We start from the raw sequence: 13471 nt of genomic DNA on the forward strand, positions 1-13471 counted from the left end.
AATCAGTGAATATTCTCATGTGCTACCTGTTGAATATTACAGCACCTGAAGGTGTCTGTTCATAGATTGACTGTCTAAATCAGTGAATATTCTCAGGTGCTGCCTGTTGAATGTTACAGCACCTGTGGGCATCTGTTCACTTGTTGACTGTCTAAATCAGTGAATATGCTCAGGTGCTACCTGTTGAATGTTACAGCACCTGTGGGCATCTGTTCACTTGTTGACTGTCTAAATCAGTGAATATGCTCAGGTGCTACCCTGTTGAATGACTTATTCAGCACCTGTGTTCCAGCATCTGTTCAGTTGTTGACTGTCTTAAATCAGTGAATATGCTCAGGTGCTACCTGTTGAATGTTACAGCACCTGTGGGTGTCTGTTCACTTGTTGACTGTCTTATTCAGTGAATATACTCAAGGTGCTACCTGTTGAATGTTACAGCACCTGTAGGTGTCTGTTCAGTTATTGACTGTCTTATTCAGTGAATATACTCAAGGTGCTACCTGTTGAATGTTCCAGCACCTGTAAGAAGTCGGTTTTGTTAATGACTGTCTTTTTCAGCTATGATGTTTGTAAATACCAGCAGCTCCATCATTGGAGAAGAAAATTCCCTATATTGGTCTTCTATACTGCCTCAAGGTTGCTTCAATCTTCAGTTTCTGTCTGATTCAGCTTATTGTGTCTGTATACTCTTCAGGTGGGGATGGGATTGCTGAGTTGCTGAGTTGCTGGTTGCTGGGGAGGGATGGGTAGGGGAAGGTTCAGTGGGATTTTTCAGGTGATGGAATATTATTTCAATCAGCACTACCGAACACTCCGTCCTATTTCGAAAGATTTGTAAGGAGTAGTTTGTAAGTAGTAAGTAATCGACTAGAAACCAGACAATCCAATGATCAACATAATGAGCATCAATCTACTCATTTGGGATATGATGACACGCGTCAACCAAGTCAGCAAGTCTGACCACCCGATGCCGTTAGTTGCCTCTTACGACAAGCATGGGTTGCTGAAGACCAATTCTAACCCGGCTCTTCACAGGACGATCTTTCATAACAAAAATGGATTGCTGAAGACCAATTCTAACCCGAATCATCACAGGACGCCTGTCATGAAAAACATGGGTTGCCGAAGACCAATTCTATCCAGGATCTTCACAGGACGCCTTTCATGACAAACATGAGTGCTGAAAACAACCCAGATGTTCAAGGGTATATCTTGAAAAGAGTCAACCAAATGTTTGGAATCACAAAGGGGAAAACACAAATGTAAAAGAAGCAGTATAATTTTGCTTAAACCAAAACAAAACTTTGGTATGAACTTATATACAAACATGGTGATTTATGCCAGCATTAATCTTCCACAAACTGTGTGTGTAAAGTTGTAGACAGGTGTGAACATGATTTCTGAAATGGGTTACCGGTGAAAACGAAACACAACATACCCTAGTTAAGTTACCTTCTCAAGGTGTTGAAGACACTTGATCTGACAGAAGTATGATCTTAAGAAGACTGACCTCCAGTAATTTGCACCTGCTGATGTTTATAGGGTGTTAACAGAGCCTGTAAATACGACCTGAAATCTGACCTGAACAATTCCTCGAAGGTCAGAACCAGGAATCTGGTCAAGGTAAATGTACACTTTCATCATCTCGATCAATGTAGTCCAATTGAATTTAGCCCCTATTGGTTCTGGCACTGTAATGCTTTCCCCCATCAACGTGGTCTTTGTAAACCCAGGCCGTGTTTAGTTTGTGTAGTCAGAGCCAAGAGAAATATTTTGATGTGGTTTGAATGAGCTGGCCTCTTTTTCTCAATCATGCACCATTAATATCTGGCATTTGCACAATCTGTGAAATTGCGGCTTTGGTTGGTGCCAAATCAGCATGTTTTGTCAAAAGAGTTCTTGAAGAAACTAAATATATAGTGATGGCAGGCCTGGTTTTGTCCAAATATTGATGATCTATTTCTAAAGTAGGTCACTGTAGTTGTTATGTTCTGTGTCTAAATGGGAAATGTTCTGAAATGGGCCAGTGTAAATGCTAGAATTAATTTCATGTAAGGTGATATTAACTCTATCTTCTCTATTTCAAGCTGTTTGTGTTAAGGAAGAGATTGACCAGACAAAGGATTCTGAATATTATGGTTTGTCGCAGTTCAATAGTAGAAAGTGTGAGTAGTTGGGGTTCAAACCAAGATCTGCAGGATGTCACCAACACTTTAACCACTGTGCTTCACCACTGTTCAGCTTGTAGAATCTGTGTACGTTTGAATCCCTAAACTATATGGTAGAGAGTCTCTTGTGTACTAAGGAATGATGTAGAAGATGCTTGAGGATGCTCCCATATGTACTAGGAGCTCATGTAGCACCACCAGGGTGGGAGAACAGAAACCAGAAGCTGTCGTAACGTCACCTGGTGAGAGTACTGTATGTACTAGGAGCTGTTGTAGCGCCACCCGGTGAGAGTACTGTATGTACTGGGAGCTGTTGTAGTGCCACTTGGTGAGAGTACTGTATGTACTGGGAGCTGTTGTAGCGCCATCTGGTGAGAGAACTGTATGTACTGGGAGCTGTTGTAGTGCCACCCAGTGAAAGCTCTGTATGTACTGGGAGCTGTTGTAGTGCCACCCGGTGAGAGCTCTGTATGTACTGGGAGCTGTTGTAGTGCCACCCAGTGAGAGCTCTGTATGTACTGGGAGCTGTTGTAGTGCCCACCTGGGGAGGGAGTACTGTATACCTACTGGGAGCTGTTGTAGTGCCACCTGTTGCCAGAGTACTCTGTATGTACTGGGAGCTGTTGTAGTGCCACCCAGTGAGAGCTCTGTATGTACTGGGAGCTGTTGTAGTGCCACCCGGTGAGAGCTCTGTATGTACTGGGAGCTGTTGTAGTGCCACCTGTAGAGAGCTCTGTATGTACTGGGAGCTGTTGTAGTGCCACCCAGTGAGAGCTCTGTATGTACTGGGAACTGTTGTAGTGCCACCCGTAGAGAGCTCTGTATGTACTGGGAGCTGTTGTAGTGCCACCCGTAGAGAGCTCTGTATGTACTGGGAACTGTTGTAGCGCACCTGGTGCAAGTACAGTAACTAAAAACTGTCGAGCACAACCTGGTGGAAGTACCGACAGTGGGTGTTGCTGAGCGCCACCTGATAGAAGTACTGAGAGTACCAAGATCTCACTCAGTGATGAAGATGATCGGCACAGCGAGTCTGCTAGTCATTGTTGGAGAGTTAGGCATAACAAGAAGGAAATAGAACTGCTACAGATATAAACACTGGTGCCTACGTTTACACAAGCAGTGACCAGCCCACAGGAATCCTGTACCTTGCCCACCGATGACCTTACAGATAGCCAGCATCCGCATCTCTCCATCTCTACACCTCGTGACCTTCAGTTGGGAAATGTTGCATCCATATTTGTTACTTCCAGAAGTGAAGTAGTTTGGTTAGAGAGGTCATCCAGATGCTGGGGAACAGTACCAGCTGAATATTGGTTCTGTATACAGAACACGCAGATTTGGAGGACACGACATTGGACAGGAACGAAAGATGATAGGAAACTATTTTTTTATTTAAAAGTGTGATAATTCAGTTATGCTCAAACTGGGTATAACTCAAAGGGACAACTAATTTTTAGTTTATTATTATAACCATTGTTTGCCCTTAACCCTGAGAAGTTCCAAGCCCAAAGGACCCAGAACCATTAAACGTTGATCAGAATGTGTAGGCCCTATATTTTAATATGGAAATAATACTCCGAGTTATTGGGGATGAAAAAGCTGTTGGCCATAAGGACCTGCAGAAAACAAAAGCTGTGGGTCTGAGTGGTTTTCAGTCGACTTCGGGCCTAAGGACCGATGTTAATTTCAAATGCCGATTATAACTGTAATTTGTTACATGCATTTTGACTTACATATACAGCAATCGGCTAGGACCAAAAGACAGTTAAAGGCAAAGATTTAAAGATTTATGGATGTGAAAACTTTATGTTCTTCAAAATAAAGAAGTTGACATCCATAAATTCTTGCCATTTTGTGTATCACTTCTAAAAGCCGTTCAAAGACTTTAAAAAAACAGGCCTTTATATCTATCAGTCTGTTATAGGCGTGTTCATTATGAACATAGTTACCTTAAATTGATGTCAGATAGAAAATAATTTATTGTTTTAAAATCATTTTAAATTTCAATGCATGCAGAAGAGATGAATATTGTGTGTGGAATTTTGAGAACAGTAGGTCCAGTGTATCCATTCAGTTTTAATTTGACCAATTTACTGGATAGAGAGTACTTATAATACATATATACACTCATAATTTAAGACCAGTGGGGTTCATTTTTACCACAAATATTACTTGCTTGGTAAATTACTGGCAGTTACTCAAAACAATTCAACCAGTAAGGGAGTGGAGTTAAATATAATTTAAAAAAATGAAAAATAACTGTTTTTCACTAATTGTGTACTTAGTTAATGTTTCTTTTGTTTGTTGTTTAACATATCCATCTTTGGTGAATTCTTGAAAAAGATGCATTTTTCGAAATACATATGTCACTAAAGCAGCTAATATCGTTCAAATAAATATTGATCAGACTGTATGGAGTTTTAAGCCACTGCAAATCTCTAACAAAGTCTTCCCGAAGTTTGTTTGTTTGTTGTTTAATGTAGCACTCACCAATATTCCAGCCACCTGGCAGTGTAAATGATTGATTCTGGACCAGACAATCCAGTGATGAAGTTTTAAAAACTTGGTACCTGTCATTTATTTAAATTATTATGTAGATTGAATCGCTTTACTTCGGAAACAATTTTTTTAAGAAACGTAGCTGGAGTAAGGTCAAGGTGACCCTAGTTGTTTATGAGTATGCAGTGGTTGTAATATTTTATTAATCACATCATGGAATAATTTTTCGAGGTGTCAGGTCAAATTATTGATGCGAAAACATTTTATAATTCCTATCAGAATGAAAATTCAAGACATGTGAGAGATTGGAAACTGGAAAAATTGGAAAAAACTGAATCAGCTAATACAGCGAACTCAGCTGAGAGCATCATTAGCCGACACCTGCTCTGAATCAGCACAATGTCGTTATCAAATCACAAGTTCATAAAGTTTAAAAATTCCCAGACAATAACTGAATTCCAATCCTCCCAAATGGGGGGATTACGTCAGGCAGGGTCAGACTTTGTTTTTACTTTGTCTGGGTCAAGCAAGAAAGCAGATACCATGTGGGTTCCTACTCACACTTGTGTTGACGAGAAGTCGACAAGATTGCAGTCTGACTTGGAAACAAAAGGTTATTCTCAACATGGTGTTGTATTCATCCTGAGCTAGGTCTTGTAAAGTGGTGTAATTTTCGCCTGTGTTTATATAATTTCTTACATCGGCTTCCTGTATGGTCATGTATTTCAATTCCTGAGTCGATTTCGTCAAGGTTGGAGGTTCAACCACCTAACATTAGTCTCGTCTTCCTGAGAAAGCAGTATTTGATATGAGAAATGTGCTGAATGTGTGATTCTTCTCCAAAATCAAAACACGTTGGAACATGTGATCATCTAGATTAAAGTTTCAGGTTATTCATATTTTTTTTTAGGATTAATACCAGTGACTTTGTGCAGCTTATATGTTGTTAAAACAGACAAATATGCTGAGTATTAGAGTATATAGGTCAGATGGTGACCTAAGGGGAGACAACTCAAGTCTGTAACCTAGCTTGTTATCATTCTACCCTGATGGTGAGTGAGTGAGTGAATGAGTGTTGTTATTACACAGCTTTCATGGCATCAAGGCATCAGCTACTTGTCATGCATAGTGATGTTTCTGAGATGGAACAGTTTTGGGACCCCAGCTTTCTAAAGATGCTATCAGTGTTTATTCAACTTACCGTGATCTGTCTCTGTTTCAGGTAACTAATATATACAAGCATCCGTCTATAGGCAACTTTATCAATATAGTGGTAGTGAAGATACTAGAACCTGGACCTGCTGATGTGAGTATTCCATCTTGTTTGTATTGTATACCTCTTATTATTATTATTATTTTATTTATTATTGTATATTTATATAGCACACATATCCACGCACTAGTGCATGCTCAAGGCGCTGGTAGTTTTTCCCTCGATCATTGGATGTCAATCTCAACTGCACATGTTATTATCAATCTCAACTCCCTGGGGAGCACACAACTCTTGCAGCCACTAGGCGCACCGAGTTATTGCGGCTTTCACATGCGTACCAGGTACCCATTCACAGCTGGGTGGACTGGGACACATAGTCACAGTATTTTGTCCAAGTTTACTGCACGTTGCTGTACCCGCAACTAGGTGTTTGCACGTATTCATGTGGCCACCATCTGGTCATATACCAACGGATTCGTGGGTTCTTTTAAGTGCACAGGGTTGTGTACTGTACACTAGGGGTTGTGACAACCACGAACAGAGTCTGCACGGCACAAAGTTGACTCTAAGGTTTTACACCTTATACGGTCACAGGTGGAGCTCGATTTTACGGCACCTCATGCTCACCTGGATCACTTGTACCCATGCTTGTTAGCCATCTTATAAAGATGCCAGCCTGGTCTGTCATACAAACCCTGAAACAAATATACCCAATACTGCCCAAGGAAGTGTATACATTATGTTCATTTCAGAGACTAGATGTTATTCTAAAGGCTCTGGATATGTTTTTAGTATACTTTAGGCCAGACCAATTTTATTTCTTGTTTACGGGTCCGCCGGTCGTATTTTTTCAAGAATAAGAAAAAAAATTAAAATTAATTTTCCCCACTCAAACTATAAAACTTTAATATTTTTATTGGCCAAAAATGTAAATGTGCAAGAAAATGTTTTTAGATTGTTATTTGCCTCATATACACTTCATAAATTGCCAAAAGTAAAATACATTTAGTATTTAGAAGGAATATTACTTTGACTAGTGACTTTTATTTTGATATTTTCCCTCCTGCCTTTAGGTTTTCTGAGGACAAAAATCCGTAAAACAAGAAATAATATTGGTCTGGCCTTATGAAGATAGGAAAATATTTTCTGTAAATTATGTTACTTTCATAGACAAGATGTTTGTCTAAAGATGAAGAATATCTCAACTCTCCTTTTTATCATATTTTATGAAGATTATTTAGGGTTTGTTTGTCTGCAAATTGTGTTATTTTCAGAGACAAGATGTTTGTCTAAAAATGAAGAAATCTCTGTGCTCCTTTTCATTATATTATATTAAGATGATTGAGAAATGGGTTGTTTTTTTCCCGTAAAATATGTAAATTTCAGAGACTAGATATTCATCGGCAGTCAACCATTTTATGTTTGTGGGAATGGGATAATCAGGTTGCTACTGCCATTGTCATTTGTACTGTTACATGAGTTCATACACCCAGTATTACCAGTATTATCAAGTATGGTGCCAAGTGCAATATAAGGACACAAATCAGTATTATTATTAATGCAGTTACAACTAATGAGCTGAGAGATGTTAAGCCACCAATATTTTGGTATTGGTGGAGGACTGGGGTGCATTCTAGATAAATACTTTGCAATGCTTAGTGTGCATGCTGAAATAAACATTTTGTGACAATCTTTTTAGGATGAAAATGTCCTGTATTTTGGACATGCTGGGTGTCCTTAAAAAGTTTGGTGTGAAATTTAAAAAAAATTGGTCCAAGAAAATAATTCTGTTTTGATGCATTGATGAAAAAGTAATAGTATTTTTTGTCATAAACATATTCTGTTTCTTAAAAGAACTCCCAGAATTGTCCCGGTCCTCACTCATTTCATTTCTGATTACCAAATGATCAGTCTTTATCAGACATTTGAAACTGCTGTGCAAAACAAAATGCTCAGTAAATTGCACCATGATATGGATCTAGGTTGGAAATGGGCCAGTGTGATTGCCACTCTTTAAGACTATCACATGACTATGTTTTACTACAAATAGCTGAACCAGAGAGACCTTTCACCCTCGAATATTTAAGGGATAATTTGTAAATTTGATGTAGGAAAGGCATATAAGCTTGTCCGCAACCACAGATCATCCTGTAATTATCTCCCCTTGATCTGGCATCAAAGAGAGGCTCTGTTATCAGCATCTAAAAATATGCAAATCATTATTAGGTCATGAATGATTGCCTTTGAAATAAAGTTTAGCAAATTCTCACAATCAGCCAATGAAGGTCAACCATCCTTTGTTAGAAAGAACAAAGCATAAGAGACGGAATAAAAAATAGTTTATGGCGGGAGAAACATCTTGTTGAAAAATATTATCATAAAAGATACACAAATAATAAAGGACACCCACAAGATGGATTCCTTTGGTTTGGGTCTGATATTATGTGAAAAGGTTATAATGAAATATCTGTAAATGTCAGTTGTATGGGACTAGACGAGAAGCAGCACCACCTGGTGACAGTAGGTCACACATTTATCAAACAGAACTGCTTATCACATATCACATATCTTAATGCTATTGGTTACAATTTCAAAGGAGTTTACAAATTTGAACAATATGGTTGGAAGAATTTTGTTTCTTTTCTTTTAAAAAATGAAAAGGTGGATAAAAAGTTCTGAGTGTAAAACTTGTTTCTTGTTTATGATTTTCATATGTTGTGCAGGTGTGGGTTATGAGCCATATTTTCTTTTGTATGATACACCTGTGCTTCAGTCCCCTTTTTGTCAATTTTTGTGTGAATATGATAAACAGGCAGAGGTTTATGGTTTCAACGTGAGTGATGTCTTGGCGTAAACTTTCGGAAAAGAAACTTAAAGAAAATATATTAGCACTTGTAACTTTTATGATTTGGGGATTGACATTTTCTGTTCACATGGGGATGCAGAACACTGGAATTTTAAACTTTTGATGGATTTTTTTCCCTCAGTGTTTACAAAATCAGAATTTTTTAGAAGTCATGAAAAATTGTGTTAATACATTGTTTTTATATTGATGCCTTCTTATTCCAGAAAAAAAATGAAAATTTGCTTCAGTATTTATAACATATGAATATAATTGTTTTGCTGTGTATCCTGAAACGATTGTTAGGGGGAAAAATTAGAAGTCTCCTTTCCAAGCAAATGAATGTGAGTAAGTTTAATTTATGCCGCACTCAGTAATATTCCAGCTATATGAAGGCAGTCTGTAAATAATCAAGTCTGGACCAGACAATCCAGTGATCAACAGCATGAGCTTTGATCTATGCAATTGGGATACGATGACATGTGTCAACCAAGTCAGTGAGCCTGACCACCTGATCCTGTTAGTCACCTCTTGCGACAAGCATGGGTTACTGAAGACCAATTCTAACCCGTATCTTCACAGGTAAATTAAATCTACATGTGAGACTTAAGGCAGTGACCCGACCCTGTGTATAAGAAGTGAATCCTCTGCAATGAGTGAGTGAGTGAGTTTAGTTTTACGCCACACTCAGCAATATCCCAGCTATAGGGCGGCGGTCTGTAAATAATCGAGTCTGGACCAGACAATCCAGTGATCAACAGCATGAGCATCGATCTGCGCAATTGGGAACCGATGACATGTGTCAACCAAGTCAGCGAAACTGACCACCCGATCCCGTTAGTCGCCTCTTACGACAAGCATAGTCGCCTTTTATGGCAAGCACATGGGTTGCTGAACACCTAGTCTACCCCGGATCTTCACGGGTCTCTGCAATGCTTAGTGTGCATGCTGCAATAGCAAATAAATTCTCAATTGCATAGGCTGGCTGTGTAATGTACAGAATGTCGCCTCCCGCACAGCTGGAGAAAGTACCTACGTCTTAAGGACCTAGATGATATGACATCTGATCAACACACATTTATTCCCTAGCATATGTAATTGAGAATAGGAAAGTCATTTCATTTAAGTATAGTAGCTTAATAATTTGATATAAGGATTTCAATTTCAATTACATAGTATGAAATTCAATTCAGTACAGTTTTGCCACGGGAGACATATTGACACTGATGAACATAATTATAGCATTTGTGTAGCAGTTCGTCATGCATATCAAAGTATAATAAAGCTTGATATGGAATATATTATTTGTAAGCCCACCCCAGTTTTATGCGAACTTAAAATGATTTATGATGGGAGTAGTAAAAATATTTTCGATGAATATTTTTATTAGGATTTAATTGATAAATCTTCTTCTTCAGCTCAAGTTAAAAATCACAGAAAATGCAGCCATGACGCTGAAGGACTTCTGTAAATGGCAGAAGGATGCCAATGAACAGGATGTTGACCATCCAAACCACCATGACACCGCCATCTTGTTAACAAGGTAAGGCCTCAGGTGGACGCTTGCTGGCATTGTTAAGTGGGGTAGCCTACTGGTTAAAGCATTAGCTTATCATGTCGAAGATCCAGGTTCAATTCCCAACATGGGTACAATATGTGAAGCCCATTTCTGGTGTCCCATGCCATGATATTGCTTGAATATATGCTGAAAGCGGCATATACTTAGTCTCCAACCAACCAATCAATCAATCAATCAACCAACCAACCAACCAACCAACCAACCAACCAACCAATCAATAAATGGAACATGGATTGAATACATTGGATTGACATAACGAATAGTTTCAACTATGAATCTTTCTTTACCCAGCTTTAACATAAATGTCATCATTAGTGGTGTCAGAATATGACAATATATTTCTGTATTGTGATATGAGGCTCACAATGCAATACATTGATTAACAACTTCTGTATCTTAATGTATACAACAATTAATTATAGTACAAGTTATATTGATGTAAAAACATCGGAAAAATATTTGTGCAATTTCTCTAGTATTTTCTTGTTGGCTATAAAATGCAGAACCTGCACAGTGTCCCCATGCTTACATGTTTTCCCTGCAATATCCCATCTTCGCCATCTGAAATTTGAAACCAAATTGTTCAGTGTTGTGATTTAGCTGCAAAAAGGGGGATTATGTGAACTTCAGAAATAGTACTGTATCACACCCTTATCACATTACATACCGGTGATATTTTGCAGTTTCATCATCGGCTGTTAAAAATAATGAGATATTCTTCTGTGAAATTCAAGGTGCATTTTCTTTGCTTTTTCCAGAAAAGATATCTGTCGAGCTTTAGGAAAATGTGATACGCTAGGTAAGTACCTGTGTTGCAGCTGATATAGTTGCTTTGTCTCATGTAAAACATCCTTGATCTTTTACTATAGTCTGTTTGCAGTGAAAACGTACCGATGAATTTAACTTTAAACAAATAAATAAATCACATAAAGTGAAATTAAGATTGCAAATCCTCATGATTTTACCTTGTCAATTGAACATTAAAATCTCGGAATTTTAAGGTAAAATCATGAGGATTCGCAATCTTAATTTCACTTTATGTGATTTACTTTTTTGTTTAAAGTGAAATTCATCGGTATGTTTTCACTGCAAACAGACTATAAATCTTGTCTCCATTTCAAGTATGACCAAAACCCATGACATATTCACCACCAAAGTTTTGTTTCGGAAGATGTCACCACCCCCATCACTCATATGATAGGAGGTGGTGGGTTAGCGTAGTGGTTAAAGAATTCACTTGTCACACCAAAGACCTGGGCTTTATCCCCTACATGAGAACAATGTGTGTCCCCCTCATGATTTTGCTGAAGGTAGAGTAAGACATAAGTATATTCTACAATAATTATTCATACCACTTTTCATGACATATATATATTTGTACCCTTTAAAAGCAGTGATTTAACTGAAATCTGTTGTTGGCATCAAACCTAATTTACTCACCCACTCTTAGAATGTATTGCATCTGAATTTCCTTGTAGGTCTAGCTGAGCTGGGCACTATCTGTGATCCAGTCAGGAGCTGTGCAATCATAGAAGACAACGGCATCAGCGCAGCCTACACCATCGCACATGAACTTGGACATGTGTAAGTCTTAAGTCTTATTGTGCTTTATGTTCATCTTCATGAGAAGAGAATAAATTCATTATTGTGGGGAGGGGTGGGGTAGCCTAGTGGTTGAAGTGATTCGCACTTCACACCAAAGACCTGGGTTCGATTCCCCACATGGGTACAATGTGTGAAGCCCATTTCTGGTGTCCCCCTCATGATATTGCTGGAATATTGGTAAAAGTGGCATAAAACTAAACTCATTTGCTCGTTAGCATAATATGGACAAGAAAAGGTGATAGTATTTTATCGTCACAATACTTACAATTAAACAGATAATACTTCATACAAGACACATATTTAGTGATCATTGTATATGTTAGATGTCGTGTCAGCTAACCTTTGAGCAACCTATGACAGTCCAAAGAAACGCGAGACCGTCGAACAAATTTAACCAATCAGACAACAACTACTTGTTAGGGTTCGGCAGGACTTACAAAACGGTTTTTGGATTTTCTCTTACCTGGTCGCTGACACTGATCTCTCAAGAAACAAAAATCCGCATTAAACACAGATATTTGACCTGCAGCATATACGCTTAGGGGTTTCTAATGACATGGTTACTATTAGCTTATATTTTCACAAGAGGACATTCTCGAATATTGACAAAAACGTTTTGTTCAGCGACTGTTTACTCATTGCGTCATACTTGTACTCCATGTGTATCACTCGGAAGCGATTGTGAGGAAAATAGCATTCGGAATCATTCGAATTTTTTAGGTAAAGGTTCAAATGGTATGTGCGAATGTTAACTTTCGCGATTTGGTAAGCTGTGTTCTGATAGGTCAGTCCAAAAGGTTAGCTGAGGTGACCTTCTACTAGGGTTTGTTCGACAGTGTAACGAATAATACTGAGCCTAAGTTTACTTCGACTGACTATTACCTGAGGGTAATTGAATTTCATAAATAGTATTAAGAATAATGTTGTATATTACCAATCTATGTTGCATATAATGCTGGGTTTTTATATCCTCATATGTAACAGAAACAAATTCGGCCAATCTGTTTATCGTATTATGTTATTCTTTAGATAATCACAGTTTAGACCATATCTTTTATTCAGTTAAGTAAGTTATATAGATGGGAAGCTTTAGAAACTGAGTAGGAATCCAGCTCATGATTGAGCTGCCTCGAATATGATACAGTGCCAAAGGATTTTCAGCTGTTTGTCTGTTTCCATAAACAGAGACATATGTGAACACCTTTGCCTTAACATTTTAGGGGCGATGGGGTAGCCTAGTGGTTAAAGTGTTTGCTCGTCACGCCGAAGACCTAGGTTCGATTCCCCACATGGGTACAATGTGTGAAGCCCATTTCTGGTGTTCCCTGCGGTGATATTTCTGGAATATTGCTAAAAACGGCGTGAAACTAAATTTGCTCACTCACTTAACATTTTAACAATAGACAATGGTATTTCAAGCACATACACCTTACATTAATGTATAAAGTTTCTTAAAAGTAGTTCCTGCTAGTTGACCTTATGGAATATTTTTCTGAGCAGTATGACAGATATTTCTAACTTGTTTATCCCGCATTTTTATTATTTTATTATGTGATAAACCA

General features: G+C 38.2%; 1 protein-coding gene across 1 annotated transcript in view; it reads left to right on the forward strand.

The window, feature by feature from the left end:
- The window catches only part of LOC124289733 (A disintegrin and metalloproteinase with thrombospondin motifs 9-like), a 158828-nt gene that overhangs the window by 64790 nt on the left and 80567 nt on the right, over positions 1-13471 (forward strand). Inside the window, exons 5-8 of the mRNA XM_046726378.1 lie at positions 5893-5976; positions 10144-10268; positions 11063-11103; positions 11783-11888. Coding sequence (XP_046582334.1) covers positions 5893-5976; positions 10144-10268; positions 11063-11103; positions 11783-11888 — 356 coding nt within the window. The remainder of the gene's footprint in view (positions 1-5892; positions 5977-10143; positions 10269-11062; positions 11104-11782; positions 11889-13471) is intronic.

This window comes from Haliotis rubra, unplaced genomic scaffold (genome assembly GCF_003918875.1).
Source record: "Haliotis rubra isolate DU_JTF1 unplaced genomic scaffold, ASM391887v1 Scf448, whole genome shotgun sequence".
NCBI lineage: Eukaryota > Metazoa > Mollusca > Gastropoda > Lepetellida > Haliotidae > Haliotis > Haliotis rubra.